The 19,008-nt window shown below is 54.4% G+C and overlaps 1 protein-coding gene across 12 annotated transcripts in view; it reads left to right on the forward strand.

Annotated features, from left to right (window-relative positions):
• NTNG2 (netrin G2) overlaps positions 1-8,765 on the forward strand; it is a 73,658-nt gene extending 64,893 nt beyond the window's left edge. For 9 of the 12 annotated variants that reach the window (XM_027556633.1, XM_027556636.1, XM_027556634.1 and 6 more), the window contains 5 exons: positions 254-328; positions 2,043-2,144; positions 3,566-3,733; positions 5,573-5,707; positions 6,267-8,765. In XM_027556633.1, coding sequence (XP_027412434.1) covers positions 254-328; positions 2,043-2,144; positions 3,566-3,733; positions 5,573-5,707; positions 6,267-6,502 — 716 coding nt within the window. In that variant the 3' untranslated portion in view covers positions 6,503-8,765. Of the gene's footprint in view, positions 1-253; positions 1,279-1,590; positions 2,015-2,042; positions 2,145-3,565; positions 3,734-4,237; positions 4,368-5,572; positions 5,708-6,266 lie in introns of those variants that run through there. The other 3 variants (XM_027556642.1, XM_027556641.1, XR_003513528.1) reach the window with 3 other exon arrangements.
• The last annotated feature ends 10,243 nt before the right edge of the window (positions 8,766-19,008 follow it).

Consider the following 19,008-nt stretch of genomic DNA (forward strand, 5'->3'; position numbering starts at 1 on the left):
TGTCCAAAGTATGCAGATTCTCAGGCAGGGGTCCCTGTTCCATCCGGCATCCCTGCGCCCTTCAACAGGCTGCCTTAGCATAGATGCTGCCTCTCCTATAGATTTGAACCCAGTTCCACTTGGCTGGTGTAGACAGAGCTGCTTCTTAGAGTGCTGCTTCTGTAAGGGGCCTGCAGGGGGTGATGCCTCAGGAGGTCCCCGGGACAGCCCCAGCCCCTCGCGTGACTTGGTTTCTCCTCTTTTCTCCCCCAAGAGTGGAGCAGGCCATCCACCGCTGCCCCGCTCTGGGCGAGCGCCCCTTGGCCCCAGGTGTCCTCCAGTGCAGAAGGTATGGGGGGGAGGGTGCTCCTGAGACTCTGCAGAGGAGGAGGGATCAGGGCCACGTGGCGGGAACCCCGGGTGGCAGGGGGCCCCCTGAGGGCAGAGGGAGGGGCCTTGGAACTCTACTCCGCACCCCCAACCCCACCTACTTAGCCAGCGTGGCCTCACCACACCCGACCCCTTTCAGTCCTGCACTCTAACCCTCACCTTAACCCCCGAGAGCTCCCAAGCCCTGTGGAGACCCTGTCCTGAGAACAGTAATGCCCTGCGACTCAAGAGTCAGAGAGGGTTTCCTGCAGGGGCTTGGCTCCTGGGTCGGGAAGATCCCCTGGAGGAGGGCATGGCAACCCATTCCAGTATTCTTGCCTGGAGAACCCCATGGACAGAGGAGCCTGGTGGGGCTACAGTCCATGAAGTCGCTTCTAGGGGAAGGGGGAGGGTAGCCTTCTGGGTGGCAGGACCAGCTGCGGCAAAAGCTTGGCGGTGGGATGCCAGGGAGCGGTGGCTTCACCAAGCGAGACCTGGGGAGGCCTCGGGGGATCACGCTGAGACCAAGCCCAGAGCCTCATTCTCCCATTGCGTTGGGAAGAAACTCGTGTGGGCTCGAGGACTCATCTGCACTTATAGTGGACACACCCAAGAAGCACACAGGGTATGCCTGAGTCTCCAAGATGGGACACTGTCCCTGGTCCCAGCTCCCCGTTCCCTGGTCGGTAAGACCTGATGCCAGGCTCGGGCGGCAACCCCACCCGCACCTCCAGTTCCCCTCTCACCGGCTGTGAATGGTGAGCAGGGCTTTGAGCGCCCCCTGCTGGTGAGTGGTTCCGGAGGCAGAATCACAACTGGGGAGGGTCAGCGGAGACCTCGGAGTCAGCGGGCGTCCTCCCCGGCGATGGGGAGCCAGCTGGAGCAATCACATCCTGGCCCTGGACCGACTGGGGCACCGCCGCCTCCCAGGTAAAAGCCGAGGGGACCGTGGCATGCTCCCCCACAAATAAAGGGCTGGGGTTCTGGACAGTCTGTGCTCCTGGCTAGATGGCTCCTGCCAGTGGAAGGCAAAGGACTCACTATGCCTGGAGCAGGGAGCTTGCTTCAGAAAGGAAATGCTGAGTCGCTCAGTCATGTCTGAGCGACTTCATGGACTGTAGCCCGCCAGGCTCCTCTGTCCATGGGATTCTCCAGGCAAAAATACTGGAGTGGGTTGCCATTTCCTCCTCCAGGGGATCTTCCCGACCCAGGAATCAAACCTGCATCTCTTGCTTCTCCTAGATTGGCAGGCAGTTCTTCACCACTGAACCCCTGGGAAAGGAAGGAAGATGCCCAAATCTTGCATCCAGCTTCACACTCTGGACTTGACCCTCACAGAAGCCTGGAGAGGAGCAATAGTTCAGGGTGTCCAACGTGGTGTTTTTCAACCACTCAAACCGTCCAGCTTCAGCAGTCTTTAGCATAGCATGAGAGATGTCAGAGAATAATGTGGGAGGATTCATCCAGCTGAACTGATGGTAGATGGTCTCCGAGGGGGGGAACCAAGGGCACGCGGGGTTCTGCGTGCTGCTGGCTGTGCTGTGTCATCTCAAATCTGAGCAGGTGACAAAGCTGCTCCAGAGCTCACCCAGGGCACCTTGGGAGCCTCTACTGGGCTTTATCTGGGCAAAGACAGCCCGCCCTGGGCAGCTGGACCACGGCTGATGAAAGGGCTTGTTTCTCATCTCTCCAAGCTGCGGGCACCGCCCCTGTTGCCCCCGCCCCCGCCAAGGCCTCCAAACTTTTCCAGCTCAGGCCCAAATCTCCTCAGGTGATGCCTGTTGAAGAATTCGAAGGTAAGAGGGAGGCCGTGGGGTGGATTAGTCCTCCTCCAGCATTTCTTCCCCTACTTCCAAAAAAAAGTGCTGGACGAGGACCAGTGATGCCCAGCTCAGAAAACCCTCCCAGAGTAGCTGGGTCAAGGTGAAGTGGAGCCTGTCTCCCCTCTGGTGCTCCCTCCCCGAGGGAGCTGGGGGCAGGCATGAGTCAGAAGCACAGTGGGCAGGCACAGGGCAGGCAGAGCAGCTGCCAGAAATAGCCTGTCCTGGCTCCCCTGGGAGGTGTGTCCCAGCGGCTCATCTTGGTGGAAGCAAGATCGGGGACACGGGGTCACCGACAGTACTCCTTGGGACACCTGGAGGATGTCTCACCTTCTCACTGTCCCTGGAGGGACAAGGTGACGGGGACAGGAGGCCATGGGGCGGGAAAGCCACCCAGCTCCTCCCGGGCATAGCTCAGAGGCTCTTTTCTTCAAGGTCTCCCACGTCCTTGACCCTGACACCTGGTCAGTCCTCCCTTCTCCCATCACAAAGGGAAGTGTGGCTCCTCTAGGGATACACAGATGGTGTCTCACAGAGGGCATCCTTCCTTGTTCAAGGGAATGCTGAACCTCTTAGGAGGGGACACCAAGGGACGGCCCCCATCTGTGGCAGGGAAGGTGACCCTCCTCACCAAACTCCACCTCCCTTGATGACGTCAAGGGAGTCACCTCCAATCCCTGGGGGCCTCCCCTTTGGGGGTCACAGGTGCCTCCAGTGAGAGTCAGAAGCTGGGCCAGGGCTGGCCTTGGAGGTCAAGGCGAGAATCTCAGGGCACAAAGCTTAAGGCAGCACTTGCTATCGGGGTCCTGCAAGAGCAGGCGCTCTGCTGCCAAGCACATCTGCAGAACAGCCCAGGCTAATAAGAAAGGGTCCTGCAGGTGGGGGTTTCCTCGAACCATCTTCCAAAGCAGCACGGGGAGGAAGTTCCTGGTCCTTCCCACCTCTGGCGTACATGCATGCATCTGCCCTTCACTGAATCACTGGGATACTGTGGTGAGCGCAATGTACCCAGGCACCGCCCTCCCTGAGCTCACCACCCGATGGCATGACCCATCCTCCCTGCATGGATCATTTCTAATCACCCCAGCATCCCTCCAGAGAGCGCTTCACCCCGGTACCCAGCCAGGGCTTCAGCGGGTGCTCCCTGGTGCCCTGCCCTCGGGGCCAGGTGGGAATTTGTGGGCCGGGCCCATGCTGGTTCTTATTCTGGTTCAAAGCTAGCAGGACCATCCCTCCCCAAATGGCACAGGAGTGTTGGAGGCCTGGGGCACTTTCCTGTGCCAGGTACCCGCCGCCCCTGCCTCAGTTTCCCTGACTGCATGGGGGAGGGGTCGCAGGAAGGCACCGTCTCCGTTTGCTCTCTGACCCTTGGTGTTTCTCATGCTCGGCCGGCCCAGACTGCGAGTGCTACGGCCACTCCAACCGCTGCAGCTACATTGACTTCCTGAATGTGGTGACCTGCGTCAGCTGCAAGCACAACACGCGGGGCCAGCACTGCCAGCACTGCCGTCTGGGCTACTACCGAAACGGCTCTGCAGAGCTGGACGACGAGAACGTGTGCATCGGTGAGCCCTCGCTGGCATGTGGGGGGCATGGGGCGCAGGGTGCCAGAGAGGCGTTAGATGGGAGTCTGGAGACCCCTGCATTGGAACCCCGTGGGGAGGCTGGTGGTGGTCATTGTTGTTCAGTCGCTCAGTCGTGTCTGACTCTTTGCAACCCCATGGACTGCAGCACACCAGGCTTCTCTGTCCTTCACTAACCCCTGGGGTTTGCTCAAACTCACGTCCATTGAGTTGGCAATGCCATCCAACCATCTCATCCTCTGTCACCCCCTTCTCCTCCTGTCCTCAGTCTTTCCCAGCGTCAGGGTCTTTTCCAGTAAATCAGTTCTTCACATCAGGTGGCCAAAGTATTGGAGCTCCAGCTTCAGCATCAGTCCTTCCAATAAATATTCAGGGTTGATCCGGAAAAATTCCAACTCCAGGGCCCACTCCGGCTGGGTGTTTCTAAGGACAGAAGCCTCCAGAATCTGCTCTATTGATAAGCTCCCCATGTGGTTCTCCCCGCAGGCACTGGAGTTTCAGAACCACGCGTTTGAGCCAAAGACAGGGTCTAGGGCTTGCCTGGCTGTGTGGTGGTGGTGGTGGTTTAGTTGCTAAATCGTGCTCGACTCTTGCGACCCCATTGACTGTAGCCCACCAGGCTCCTCTGTCCATGGGATTTCCCAGGCGAGAATATTGGAGTGGGTTGCCATTTCCTCCTCCAGGGAGATCTTCCCAAGCCAAGCTGTGTGCCTTTCAGCAATTCTCTTCCCCTCTCTGGGCCTGTTTGTAAAGTGGGAGATGAATCAGATCAAGGGTTGTTCAATCCTTCTGGGGGGACTGATGCTTTTCTTCAAATGAATTTTCTCTTGTGCTTTATAAGCCCTCCACCCCGCAGTGAGCAAATGGTCTGCTTTCCTTACCCTCTGCGCCAGGCCTGGCTTTTGTGGTAAAGAAGGAAATAAATCTACAAGGGGCCCTGGGCCCAGCCAGGGGCAGGCCAGCCCCAAAGGTGGGCCCCATGGCCTGCAACCAGCACCCACTAGACTGGAACGCTGTCTCCTGTAGAGGCCAGTTCTCAGCCCTGGGATGCCCAGCGCCCTTGGGAACCCCCTGTCCATGCCCCGCCCAGCAGGCTGGCCCTGGCTGTGCAAAGCTGCAGCTGTCAGTCTGAATTATGGCAGCGGCCTTCAGATAATTTCATCAATTCTAAAGTGATCCCAAGGGAACTGTACAGCCCCTGTCACACTGGCCAGCCGCGGGTGACAGGGAGGGGCCTCTAGATCCGATTAGAGGCGGTCCTCCCCACCCCCCAGGACCTCCTTTTTCTTTGCCTGCTGCCTCCACCCCCGGCCCAGCAAGGACACCCAGAGTGGAGGCGTTTGCCTCCCCCAAGGGGCAGAGGCCCCAGGAAACCGACTGGGAAGGGGTAGGGTGAGGCTGGAGGCCCTGGAGGAGAGCTGTGGATGCCCGCTACACCTTCCTGTCCCCACACACAACCCAGCCCGCAGGTCAGATGTCAGGTGGCCCCGATGAGGCCCCGCCCACCTGTCAGTCACCGCTCTTTGAAGCTGGGGTGGATCAGCGCCCGCCCCAGTTACAGAAGCGGGGAGACGGGCCCAGAGAGCGGAAAGGGCTGGCCCAGGCCACAGCGCCAGGGCCAGAAAGAGGGGAAGGGGCTGTCTGGATGGGAGGAAATGCCGTCTTCTCTCGCGATCTGGACACCCCAGGCAGCCCTCACCCCACCGTCCAGCCGCGGATGCGGAGATCCGACGGGGAGGGTGGCGGGGTCTGGCGGGATGGGTCCGTGCGGACAGCGCCCACAAGTCACCCTGATCACTCGCCGTGCGACTGTCGGTCCAGAGTGTAACTGCAACCAGATCGGCTCCGTGCACGACCGGTGCAACGAGACCGGCTTCTGCGAGTGCCGCGAGGGTGCGGCGGGGCCCAAGTGCGACGACTGCCTCCCCACGCACTACTGGCGCCAGGGCTGCTACCGTGAGTGCGCGCCGGGAGGATCCGGGGCTGTGGGGCCTGATGCTGCCGGGCGGGGCCAGTGGGTGGGCGGGGCCTGATGTTGCTGGGCGGGGCCTGATGCTGCCGGGCGGGGCCCTTGGGTGGGCGGGACCTGATGCTGCGGGGGCCTGTAGGTGGGTGGGGCCTGACGCTGCCGGGCCAGTAGGTGGGTGGGGCCTGACGCTGCAGAGCGAGGTCAGTAGGTGGGCGGGGCCTGATGTCAAAGGCGGGGTCTGGGTGATGGACGGGGCTTGAAGCAACTGTTTGTGGAGTAGGTACCGGGAAGGGAGTTGGAAGCGAAAGAGGAGCTGGGAGTTGGGAGTTGGCAGGAGGCGGGGGCTTTCGGGGAGGAAGGGAGGCTGTCCCAAGAAGTCACGGGCTGGCGGAGACCCGATGTTAGCCACCGGAAGAGGGTGGAAGGGCGCTCCAGGTACTTGGACCGGCACATCCCAGTCGCAGAAGCTCCAGCGCCAGTGGTGGTGCTAGTGGGTTCGGGGTGGACCAGACCGCCGCCCGCCTTAACCGCCCCTCCGCCCCGCAGCCAACGTGTGCGACGACGACCAGCTCCTGTGCCAGAACGGGGGCACCTGCGTGCAGAACCAGCGCTGCGCCTGCCCGCGTGGCTACACCGGCGCGCGCTGCGAGCAGCCCCGCTGCGACCCCGCCGACGACGAGGGCGGCCTGGACTGCGACCGCGCGCCGGGGGCTGCCCCACGCCCCGCCACCCTGCTCGGCTGCCTGCTGCTGCTGGGGCTGGCTGCCCGCCTGGACTGCTGAGCCCTGCGGAGGGCACCCCGGGCAGGGTGGGGGCCAGTCCGCGCGCCCTGTCGCGCCCTGCGCCCTTCGCCCGGAGAGCCAGGGGGCCCCCGGGGGCCGGCGTCCGAGGCCTGGCGGTGAGAAGGGTGCGGCCTGAGCTGCTCCCAGGTGCTACTCAGCAGAGTCCTCCCGCCCCGTCCCCCCTACCCCAGTGGCACCTGCCCCCGCCCCTGCACGGCAGCGGGGGATGCTGTGGGGTCCTGGCCCCAGCGGCCTGCGATTTTGGTCTTAGTTTTTCTTTTATATTACCCACCGCCCCTTTCCTTCTTTTTTTTTTTTTTTTGCTGGCAGTGAGACAGAGGGTGGGGAGAAACGCTGCTCACCCCACACCCTCAGATTCTGCCTCCTGCCACACACACGACTGTTGCAGACACCCCCAACGCCTGTGCCTGGCTCTCCACCAGCCAGCGGACCCAAAGTCCAGTTGCCTACAACTCTAGTCGCTGACGATTCTCTTTTCTATTCTTGGTTTTCCTTTGCAACCCACCAGACCCTAGGCCTTTCCAGAGGTCTGGGGACCAAGGAGCTCACTGTCTGGGGGCAAGGAGTCAGGACGGAGGGTTGGGAGGGCCGTACACTTCCTTTTGTAGAGAACTATTTTTGTTTGTGTTAACTGCCCCTATGAAGGAGGGCCCCGGGCGGGGACGTTGGTCACCATGGTGGGTGGTTGATGGTGTATAATCTGACAGTAAAAAATCTGCTCACTGCTGCCTCCAGGGCCTGTGTTCTTTCTGCTGTTTTTTACCCAGCAAGTGTGGAGGTGAAAGGGGAACTCATAGAAAAGCCTTAAAGAAACGGTTTCACTCTTAAGGCCCGTCTCTTCCCCAGGCCCCTCTGTGAATAACGGGCAGGTGTGGCCAGCAGCGCTGTCTCGCTACGTGGCCAGGTCTGGCCCTGCAGTGACCTCCGATGTTCCCCAAACTTGGGAGGTTGTCTTCCTCCTTTCCCTAAAAAAAAAAAATCCAAAGTATAGTGGCACTTCTCTTTGGCTGTCCTCAAATTTAAAAGCACATGGTAGACAAGGATTTGCTGAGAAGTCCCAGGGAAGGGACTAGCAGAGCGCGGAACAGGGCTGGACACCGATGATTCTATTTATAAACCGGTATCTGAGGGGAATTTCTATCAGGCCCGCTGGACCCTCAGCCCCAGGCCGTGTCTGAAGCTGGGGCCGCGGCCTTCCGGCGCCCCCTGGTGGCCAGATTCCAAGGTGAGCACAGGCTGATGGAGGCGGAATGGCAAAGACCCACAACCCACCATCCTCCCCTTTCACCTTCCTCTTTCCCTCCTGAGCATCAGTAAGGGGACGGCCAAGGGGACCAGGGGCAGCCTGGGAATTGTGAAAGGAAGCTCGGAAGAAAGGGGTCCATTAGCTTAGCCCTGTACTTCTGAGGTGCCCATGGGTCTCTTTCTGGGCCTTGGGAGTTGGACTTCCCTGCTGTCTCTCAAGAAGGTCTGGCTTTCCTTGGCCACCTGCTTACTTCCCAGCTGCCTCGGAAGATTCCCAGAACATGGATCAGGTTCTGGTTCCTTGCTGTTCCTACAGCCTCCCCACCCCCACCCCCCAGCACCTGCAGCTACCCTCTGGCTGCAGCCAATCTTTCCAGTCTGGGATGTTTAACATAAAACTGTGTTCATTCCTCCTGCAAGTCCCCAGAGCAAGGCTCAGCCAGAGCCTAATGAAACTTGGCCTTGCAGATGACAAGAGATTACAGCACGGCCACAAGTGATATAAAATGTGTTTAGGGCCTCTCAGGGCCAAACACCAGGCCCTTCTGGCCTCCTGATCTGTCTCAGCTCCCAACCCCAAAGTGCCTTCTGTCAGGTCCCCATGCCCCCTCTCCCTTACCATCTTTACCTTCTTAGTGACAAGCTCACTAGCTCAGTGGCTAAAAGAAAACATCCCTGGGGCACCTGGCTGCCTAGTGTGCTCATGTGACCCAGCTCTGGCCAGGCGCGGCCTCCGGAAAGTCTTCAAAGCCTTTGTTTGCCTTCACTCCGCACCAAGCCTCAGTTGGCCAAGTTTGGGGCCCCTGCTTGTCTATCTGGCCTCCTCACTCTGATACTCACTCAGCATGGTTTGGGGAGCCACCTCCTCAGGATGGTGGAGCCCAGAAGGTGGAGATTGGTTTTCTGAGGACCTAGCAGAGCTGGGTGACGCCAGCCCTGGTTGCTCGCCTCTTCACTTAAATGTGTGAGAAAAAATAAACCTTGATGTCATCAAAAACACTGGTCTTTGGGTTTTTTGTCACAAGCGGACTTACGGGTTCCTAAGTTATTGGCCTTTCCCACTCAGCATCTGGGTCCCCAAGTCCACTGAGGCAGAGACACTAAAACGCTCCCAGCCACGGCCCCCACGTCATAACACTGCCCATGAGGAAGACAACAGGTCATAGCGGCTTTAGGCCCGGGAGTTCAGGGCCTCACTGTCTCAAGACCCTCTTTCCAGGACAGGACCGGCCTCCACCTTCAGATGAGCAGGGGTGGGGGGTGGGGGTCTGGGGGGGACGAAGGAGAAGTGGGAGCAGGCTGAGCAAATCCACCTCTAGGTAAACACCAGCTGCTGGCTGCAATTTGTAAGCAGTGGCTTCTTGTCCTCCTCCTCCTCGTGATGTTAACATAGGAAGCACAATCACTCGCCCCTAAATACACACACAGAATCTTTGGTCCCTTGACAGAAGCAGAGCTTGAGACACAGGTTCAGAGCGTGGATCATGGAGGGGGTGCTGTTTGGAAGATGGATGAGACGATTCGGATGGGGGCGGGGAGGCCCAGTGAGGTATACCTGAGGGCACCCACCGAGGCTCTGAGCAGAAACTCCATCCTGAAGCAAGGGGCAGGCTCACGTCATGGGCTTCATGCTGGATTTGGGGCCCCCCCAGTACAGAAGGTGGGCAGCTGTAAGTTGTATCAGGCATTGCAGCATTGCAGGGGTGGTTCCTATAGACGGACTCTGGGCCAGGCATCAGCAGCTTCTACTGAACACACACACACAGACACACAGACGCACAGACACACACACACACACACCTTGGTGTCACCCTGGTTGTGTCCCCAGGAAGGGTCCTGAGAGGTCGGGGAGGAGGTGGGCAGAGCCCTGCCTGCCCTGACCCCTCTCAGCAGGGCCAGTGGCACTGTGGCAGCTCCCCTAGGGTCAGTGTCTACACAAGCCAGGGGCAGGGAGGTGGAGCACATTGTAAATCAGACTGGCAGCCCTGGTCCCCCAGGAGGCGGCCCAGGCCCTGACCCTGGTCAGAGGCTGGAGGGAAAGTTGCCGGCAGCCATTTGGAAAACTCTGACATCTTCCAGGCACAGCCCCACCTCTTCAGTGGTGCTTCCTGGTCCCGGACCTCATGTGTGGACATCTGGTTCTGAGTGGTTGAGAGGAGAAGGCTCTGCTTTCACAACGTGGATGGTGACAGCCACTGTCCGCGGGCCCGGCCTGTGCGTCCTTAGGCTTCACCGTCATGAACTTCACCCTAGGACAGGACTCTCAGCCTCAGTGCCACCAACATTGGTGGCACTGCCGGGTCGGGTGGGCGCAGCTGTGCTGTGCAGGTAGGATGTTTAACAGCATCCTTGGCCTCCGGTCTCCAGGTGACAGTCGCTTTCCCTCCCAAGTTGCAACAACCAAAAGTGCCTCCGGGCATTGCAAATTGGGGGTGAAACTGTCCTGCGTAGAGAATGTTCTAGGTGGAAGGACGGGTCTACCCAGTTAACAGAGAGGGAAGTGGAGGGTTCGATTTGGGAGGTAACTTGCCTGAAGTCACGCTTGCTAAGAAGCAGGGGCAGGAAGTGATTCAGGATGGCAAGAGTGTGAAGCCCAGGGCGGGGAGGGGGCGCCGACCTCCACCCTGCAGGGCCTGCAGCTCTGGCCCAACCCCCTCCTCCGCGCCTGCAGTGGCTCCAGGACAGAGCGAGGTGCCCTGGGGAGCCAGGTGTCATGCAAACGGCCCTGCTGTCAGGGAAAATGCCCTGCCCGCTGCCCCCACGTGCCCCCTCTAAATAAGCAGGCCTGCTGCGTCGGCACTTTTAGTTATGAGGCGTTTATGGGCACCTGGGGAGCGGCTGTGGGCATCTCCCCGCAGGCCTGGGCAGGCAGGGCTGAGAGGGGGCTCCTCCCATGCCCACAACCCCTGCCCCAGCACAGCACCTCCAGCTAGGCCAGTCTCCCCCAGTCCCTAAGGACCCCTGCACATCTCAGGCCAGATGAGCAAAGGGTAAAAATCCAGGGAGGAGAAGCTTGACTTGTTTTTGTTTTCTTATAAAACACAAATTACAACTTCAGGAAGTTAGAAAAAAACAGAAATGCTAGATAATAAGAATTTTTAAATTAAAATCACCCACAATCTTCCATCCAAAGCTAATAACTGTTAATATTTTCTGATGTGCATGTCCAGTACCTTTTCATAAAACACTCCCCGCCCCCACACAGTCTGCCCAGCGTTTGTTAAGACCGTGCTAAGTCCTGTGCTGAGGCTGAGGCTGTATATACCTTCTATCAAGGACCCCTGAGATGAAGCTGAGAAGTGGACTCTGGGAACAGAGCCATTTTACAGCTGAGAACACTGAGGCTCCACAAGTATCTTGGTCGGAGAGTTTGGGCACGGCATCAAAAGTCAACTGGGCGATTTAAGTTGAAAAGATGATTTGAAAGCTCATAGGACCCACGTGGGACTTCCCTGGCAGTCCAGTGGTTAAGACTCTGAGCTCCCAATGCAGGGGGACCAGGGTTCAATCCCTCGTCAGGGAACTAGATCCCACAGGCTTCAACTAAAGATCCCGAATGCTGCAACTAAGACCTGGCTCAGCCAAATACATTATTTTTTTAAAAAGGATATGCAAAATGTCCACCCTTTTACTTTTTGACCCTGCCAATGGCCCTCTTCCCCACCCACTGGCCCACCCATGCGTCTGTACATTTCATGGCTGACCCAGGGCCCACGTTTCCTTCCTTGAGTGGAGGGCAGGGGGCAGGGAGGGGCGTGTTTTCAGAGGCAGAAGGGATGGCACTGCGGGGCTCTCAAGTCCCACCACGTGGGTTCGAAGCTGTCCTCTACTACCTGGATGAACTTGGGCAAGTTACTCAATCCCTCTCTGCTTCAGTATCCTTATCTGTGAAATGGGGATGTGAAAACCAGCACCTGGTAGTCCAGGTGCTAGAACTTTGGGCTTTCTCTGCGAGGGTGTGGGTTCAACCCCTGGTTGGGGAACTAAGATCCCACCAGCTGCACCACAGGGCAAAAACCAAACCAAACCAAACAACAGCAAAACCTAGCACCTATATCAGAGGGCTATTGTGAGGGCCACAGAAGTGCAGTGCTGGCCCAAATAAGGGACCAGTATCCGCTGTTGTTGTCCATTTCTTCCCTCTTTCCCCCCGCCAAAGCCTGCCACGTGGGTGTGCTGTCACATATATGCACACACATAGAGCAAAACTGTAACCCTCACCTTCCTGCGAGATCACGGACATCTTTCTTCTGCCAGGATCTATTTCTACTGGGGTCTGTCCTTCTGCCCCAAAGAGGAGCTGTCATTAACCATCCCTTCATGTTAGCCGTAAGGCCATGTCGAGGAGTTAATGACGATGCTAGGACTGCAGGATCCGTTGGTCACTAGACCCCGTAACTACCCGAGGGTAGACTGCTAGGTAAGGGGTATTCTAGTCGAGGCATTTCAGTTGCAAAGAATGGAACCCACACAGGCTGGCTCCTGTCATTAGGGAGTTACTGGTGGGATGAGGGGATTTGGGTGCAGGCCAAGGGCAGGATTCCAACCAGGCCCCCACCTGGCAGGTTGTCCTCACCACTCAGTTGTCGGGATAGGAGCACCTGACCATGCTGTTGTTTGGAGCCCTGTCACAGCCTCAAGCCAGAAGCACCCACGGTCAGGCATCCTGGAGGGCCTTCCAGTCCTGTGTCCCTGCATGACACAGGTCTGAGTTCTGCCTGGGAAGGCTCCTGTGTGTGCATCAGAATGGAATGGACAGACTCTGGCATGTTCCTAAAACAGAATACTATCCTCCACCCAAAAGAGTGGACAACCGCTATAGCTATCTCAGAAATATAAGGACGAGGAGGAGAAAATTCAGTCACAGGATATCCATTGTATATATCACATCAAGTACAAAATTGAGTGAATATAATTTTGGGGTATATGCGCTGGAGTGGCAGCTGCGTGGAGCTGCAGCGACTTTGAGGAAATACCCCACGTCTAAGGGCCAAGGAGAAGCCCCAGCAAGACAATAGGAGGGGCAAAATCGCATTTAGAATCAAACACCATACCCGCCATAGACACTCAGAGGGCCCAAACAAACCTTGTGCCTACGAGGACCCAGAAACCCCACAGAGACTGAGACAGAACTGTGTTTGAGTGTCTCCTGAGGAGATCCGGGTCAGCAGTGGCCTGCCACATGGGCAGGGGCTCTGGGTGCAGCAGACCTGGGTATGGCATAAGCCCTCTTGGAGGTGGTCGCCATTAACCTCACCACAGAGCCATCAGAACTTACCCAGGATTGGGAAACAGGCTCTGGGAGGGCACAAACAGAACCTGGTGCACCAGTACCCAGGAGAAAGGAGCCGTGACCCCACAAGAGAGTGCCCCAGACTTGCCCGGGAGTGTCCAGGGGAGGTGTGGTCAGCGGTGGCCTGCTGCAGGGTCGGGGGCACTGAGTGCAGCAGTGCATGCACGGGACCTTCTGAAGGAGGTGCCATTATCTTCATCACCTCCACCATAGTTTGGCCTCAGGTCAAACAACAGGGAGGGAACACAGCCCTGCCCATCAACAGAAAATTGGACTAAAGATTTACTGAGCATGCCCCTGCCCATCAGGACAAGACCCAGTTTCCCCCTCAGTCAGTCTCTCCCATCAGGAAGCTTCTGTAAGCCTCTTATCCTTCTCCATTAGGGAGCAGACAGACTGAAAACCACAATCACAGAAAACTAACCAATCTGATCACATGGACCACAGCCTTGTCTAACTCAATGAAACTAGGAGCCATGCCGTGTAGGCAAGACGGACGGGTCATGGTGGAGAGTTCTGACAGAACATGGTCCACTGGAGAAGGGAATGGCAAACCACTTCAGTATTCTTGCCTCGAGAACCCCATGAACAGCATGAAAAGGCAAAAAGATAGGACACTGAAAGATAAACTCCCCAGGTCAGTAGGTGCCCAATATGCTACTGCAGATCAGTGGAGAAATAACTCCAAAAAGAATGAAGAGATGGAGCCAAAGCAAAAACAACAACCAGTTGTGGAGGTGACTGGTGATGGAAATAAAGTCCGATGCTGTAAAGAGCAGTACTGCATAGGAACCTGGAATATTAAGTCCATGAATCAAGATAAATTGGAAGTGGTCAAACAGGAGATGTTAAGAGTGAACACTGACATTTTAGGAATTAGTGAACCAAAACAGACAGGAAAGGGTGAATACAACTCAGATAACCATTATATCTCCTACTGTGGGCAAGAATCCCTTAGAAGAAATGGAGTAGCCATCATCGTCAACAAGAGTCCAAAATGCAGTACTTGGATGCAATCTCAAAAACGACAGAATGATCTCTGTTCGTTTCCAAGGCAAACCATTCAGTATCACAGTAATCCAAGTCTATGCCCCGACCAGTAATGCTGAAGAAGCCGAAGTTGAACGGTTCTAGGAAGACCTGTAAGACCTTCTAGAACTAACACCCCAAAAAGATGTCCTTTTCATTATAGGTGACTGCAATGCAAAAGTAGGAAGTCAAGAGAAAACCTGGAGTAACAGGCAAATTTGGCCTTGGAATACAGAATGAAGCAGGGCAAAGGCTAAAATAGTTTTGCCAAGAGAACACATTGCTCATAGCAAACACCCTCTTCCAACAACACAAGACTCTACACATGGACATCAACAGATGGTCAACACCGAAATCAGATTGATTATATTCTTTGCAGCCAAAGATGGAGAAGCTCTATACAGTCAGCAAAAACAAGACCGGAAGAGGACTGTGGCTCAGATCATGAACTCCTTATTGCCAAAATCAGACTTAAATTGAAGTAAGTAGGGAAAACCACTAGACTGTGACCTAAATCAAATCCCTTATTATTAGACAATGGAAGTGAGAAATAGATTCAAGGGATCAGATCTGATAGACATAGTGCCTGATGAACTATGGACGGAGGTTCGTAACATTGTACAGGAGACAGGGATCAAGACCATCCCCATAGAAAAGAAATGCAAAAAAGCAAAATGGCTGAGAAGGCCTTACAAATAGCTGTGAAAAGAAGAGAAGCGAAAGGCAAAGGAGAAAAGGAAAGATGTACCCATTTGAATGCAGAGTTCCAAAGAACAACAAGGAGAGATAAGAAAGTCTTCCTCAGTGATCAATGCAAAGAAATAGAGGAAAACAATACAATGGAAAAGAATAGAGATCTCTTCAAGAAAATTAGATACCAAGGGAACATTTCATGCAAAGATGGGCCCAACAAAGGACAGAAATGGCATGGACCTAACAGAAGCAGAAGATATTAAGAAGAGGTGGCAAGAATACACAGAAGAACTGTACAAAAAAGATCTTCACGACTCAGATAATCACGATGGTGTGATCACTCACCTAGAGCCAGACATCCTGGAATGTTAAGTGAGTCTTAGGAAGCATCACTACGAACAAAGCTAATGGAGGTGATGGAATTCCAGTTGAGCTATTCCAAATCCTAAAAGATGTTGCTGTTAAAGTGCTGCACTCTATATGTCAGCAAATTTGGAAGACTCAGCAGTGGCCTCAGGACTGGAAAAGGTCAATTTTCATTCCAATCCCGAAGAAAGGCAATGCCAAAGAATGCTCAAACTACCGCACAATTGCACTCATCTCACACGCTAGTAAAGTAATGCTCAAAAGTCTCCAAGCCAGGCTTCAACAGTATGTGAACCGTGAACTTCCAGATGTTCAAGCTGGTTTTAGAAAAGGCAGAGGAACCAGACATCAAATTGCCAACATCTACTGGATCATCGAAAAAGCAAGAGAGTTCCAGAAAAACATCTATTTCTACTTTATTGACTATGCCAAAGCCTTTGACTGTGTGGATCACAATAAACTGTGGAAAATTCTTCAAGAGATGGCAATACCAGACCACCTGACCTGCCTCTTGAGAAACCTGTATACAGGTCAGGAAGCAACAGTTAGAACTCGACATGGAGCAACAGACTGGTTCCAAATAGGAAAGTACATCAAGTACGTCAAGGCTGTATATTGTCACCCTGTTTATTCAACTTCTATGCAGAGTACATCATGAGAAACGCTGGGCTGGAAGAAGCACAAGCTGGAATCAAGATTGCCAGGAGAAATATCAATAACCTCAGATATGCAGATGACACCACCCTTATGGCCGAAAGCAAAGAACTCAAGAGCCTCTTGATGAAAGTGAAAGAGGAGAGTGAAAAAGTTGGCTTAAAGCTCAACATTCAGAAAACTAAGATTATGGCATGGGTGGTCCCATCACTTCATGGCAAACAGATGGGGAAACAGTGACAGACTTTATTTTTTGGGGGCTCCAATATCACTACAGATGGTGACTGCAGCCATGAAATTAAAAGATGCTTACTCCTTGGAAGGAAAGTTATGACCAACCTAGACAGCATACTAAAAAGCAGAGACATTCCTTTACCAACAAAGGTCTGTCTAGTCAAAGCTACGGTTTTTCCAGTGGTCATGTATGGATGTGAGAGTTGGACTGTGAAGAAAGCTGAGCACCGAAGAATTGATGCTTTTGAACTGTGGTGTTGGAGAAGACTCTTGAAAGTCCCTTGGACTGCAAGGAAATCCAACCAGTCCATCCTAAAGGAAATCAATCCTGCAAATTCATTGGAAGGACTGATGCTGAAGCTGAAACTCCAATACTTTGGCCACCTGATGCGAAAAACTGACTCATCTGAAAAGACCCTGATGCTGGGAAAGATTGAAGGCAGGAGGAGAAGGGGACGACAGAGGATGAGATGGTTGGATGGCATCACTGACTCAATGGACATGAGTTTGAGCAAGCTCCGGGAGTTGGTGATGGACAGGGAGGTCCATGGGGTCGCAGAGTTGGACACGACTGAGCGACTGAACTGACAAAACTTTATGCAAACTACAGAATTGGGATGATGTTTACAACTAGGTGGAAGGGGAGGCAGGAGGATGTCTGGAAGAAGCCTGGAGTGACCTTCCAGGCGTCAGCCGTGTCCTGCTTTCTGTGATGGGGCAGTGGTACACAGGTGTTGATTATGTCTTTCGTTTTCCATTACCCTCATATACGCTCTGACGTACAGTTTATTTCACAAGAACTTTGAGCGCCAGGTCTGTGCCAATCAGTGGTCTGACCACCACTGTGGACATACAGCATCACCTGGGTGATGACTTTAGCTGCTCTGCAGCCCAACTTGCTTGGGATGCCAAACTGAAGTCACTCGGGAAGATAAAACCATCCCATCTCGGCTGCATTCTAACTTTGGAAAGACTGAAAATTAAACAAGATAATGTAGTAAATTGAAACCATGCTAACGCTTTTATATCAAATTATGTTTGTTATTTAGAGTGTATTTGATGGCTCAAGGGTTTTTAAGAAAATTTGGCATTTTCATCAGATTAGTTATTTCAACTTGAAACCTACTGAATCGCTCAGTTTAGGATTAAATGGAAAAGTTTAAGACTGTTTTATTAAATGGGCTTTTTAAAAGAACTTTAGACTCACCAAGTTTGATTAGATTTACTAGATTGGTTTAAATACTGTTAGAAGAGGTGGCATTTGACGGTTTAAAAAGAAAATCAGGGAACAGTTCTCAGAGCTTTCTGAGATGCTCTTCCTGGGTGGTTATCCTCAAATTTGCCTTAAGTAAAATTTCTCAATTCTTTCTTTAAAAAATTTAATTAAAAAAAAAACTCAACAGATTTGTAAGAGCAGCTTATAAAACTGCCTTTTTATGGCAGTAGAGTATAAAAAGATCAGAGTCAACCATCTCAGTCACTCACAGATACCAGGGGCGCATGTGGCTAGGGACGTGCTGGCAATGCTCTGCCACTTTCTGGAGGACCAGGAGAGAGGCCCCAACCTCAGAGAAAACCCACCCCTGCGCCCAGAGGAGCCCGGACACGATGTCCTGGGGGCCTGAGGAGTGACATGTGTGGGGAGCCCCTGCTGTTATTTTTGAAATCTCTTTTCTCTTGCTGCTTCCCCCAGAGGGTTAGCTCTGTTGAGCAGATCTGTTACAGTGCAGGGGTAGACAACGCGATCTGTATAGGGGACCTAAGAAAGTTAGTTTTAGGTTCATTTGTTGCTTTAATCATCTAATGAGAAGGGGATGACAGAGGACGAGATGGTTGATGACATCACCAACTCAATGGACGTGAGTCTGGGCAAGCTCTGGGAGAAGGTGCAGGACAGGGAAGCCTGGCGTGCTGCAGTCCATGGGGTCACAGTCGGACTCGCCTGAGCAACTGAACGACGACGTTGTCATGAAACCCAAGGAACTATAAACGTAAGTAGAATCTTTGAGGACATTCTCCACCAAGATGTGGGCAAAGGCGGGTGCCATCGGCGGGCTCCCTGCCCAGCTGTGTTGGGGTGATTCTGGGTCAGTATCTGAGATGGGGGCAGTGGGGGTCTCTGAATGTGGAGCTGCAAGAGCTCTGAGAATCAGGAGACCCCTTGGCCGCTGGACCACCAGGGAAGTTCGCACTGTGCTCTTCATCCTCTTCTCCTGGACGCCAGCGTTTGGGACTTGGAATTTTAAAACTTGATGGTGAAAAAGAACTAACACCCCGACCATCATTTTCAGGCGGAGAAAGCAAAACCCACAGAAGGCCCTCAGGAGCTGTCCACAGCCGAGAGCAGAGCTAAGGCAGACCCCCTGCCTCGTTTTCCGTGACCAACTACTCCCTGCTCAGGCCCCTCCATGGCTAGCTCAGTGGGCACTCCTGCTCAAACCTGACGCAGGCTCACTTGGCCCTTCCTAGACTCCATAGGCAGGCTTCTAACTCCTGCTCTCTATGGCATCAGGACCCGCCAATCCCCTGACTGAGCTGTTCCTGGCTCTCCTTCCCCAGTCCCACTGCGGTGCCCTTGGGAATCTCAACAAAAGGATGCCTGCCCAGATGGCTTCTGGGGGTGGGCCGCACCCCCTCCAGAGCCCCTGTAGGGGACGAGATACTGAAGAAGACAGACTGGACCCTGATGGGCCCCAGGGCTGACGCGAGGAGCCAGGCCTCAAGGCTGGCCGCTCATTGCAATCACCTTGCAGTGAGTTCAACTTTTAAGCTTTTTTTTTTTTTTTAAAGGCAGCAAGTACTTTCTCCCAGACACAAGGAATTAGCAATTCTAGGGGACAGCCCAGGAGAGGGAATTTTTAAAGTTCTCTGGGTGACTCCCAGGTACACCTCCCAGGCTGAAAAGTACCAACAATTCGATTTGCAACATTGCTTGAGAACAAAGGCTACAGCGGCCACAAGCAGAGCTGGC

Source organism: Bos indicus x Bos taurus, chromosome 11, assembly GCF_003369695.1.
Source record: "Bos indicus x Bos taurus breed Angus x Brahman F1 hybrid chromosome 11, Bos_hybrid_MaternalHap_v2.0, whole genome shotgun sequence".
Classification (NCBI taxonomy): domain Eukaryota; kingdom Metazoa; phylum Chordata; class Mammalia; order Artiodactyla; family Bovidae; genus Bos; species Bos indicus x Bos taurus.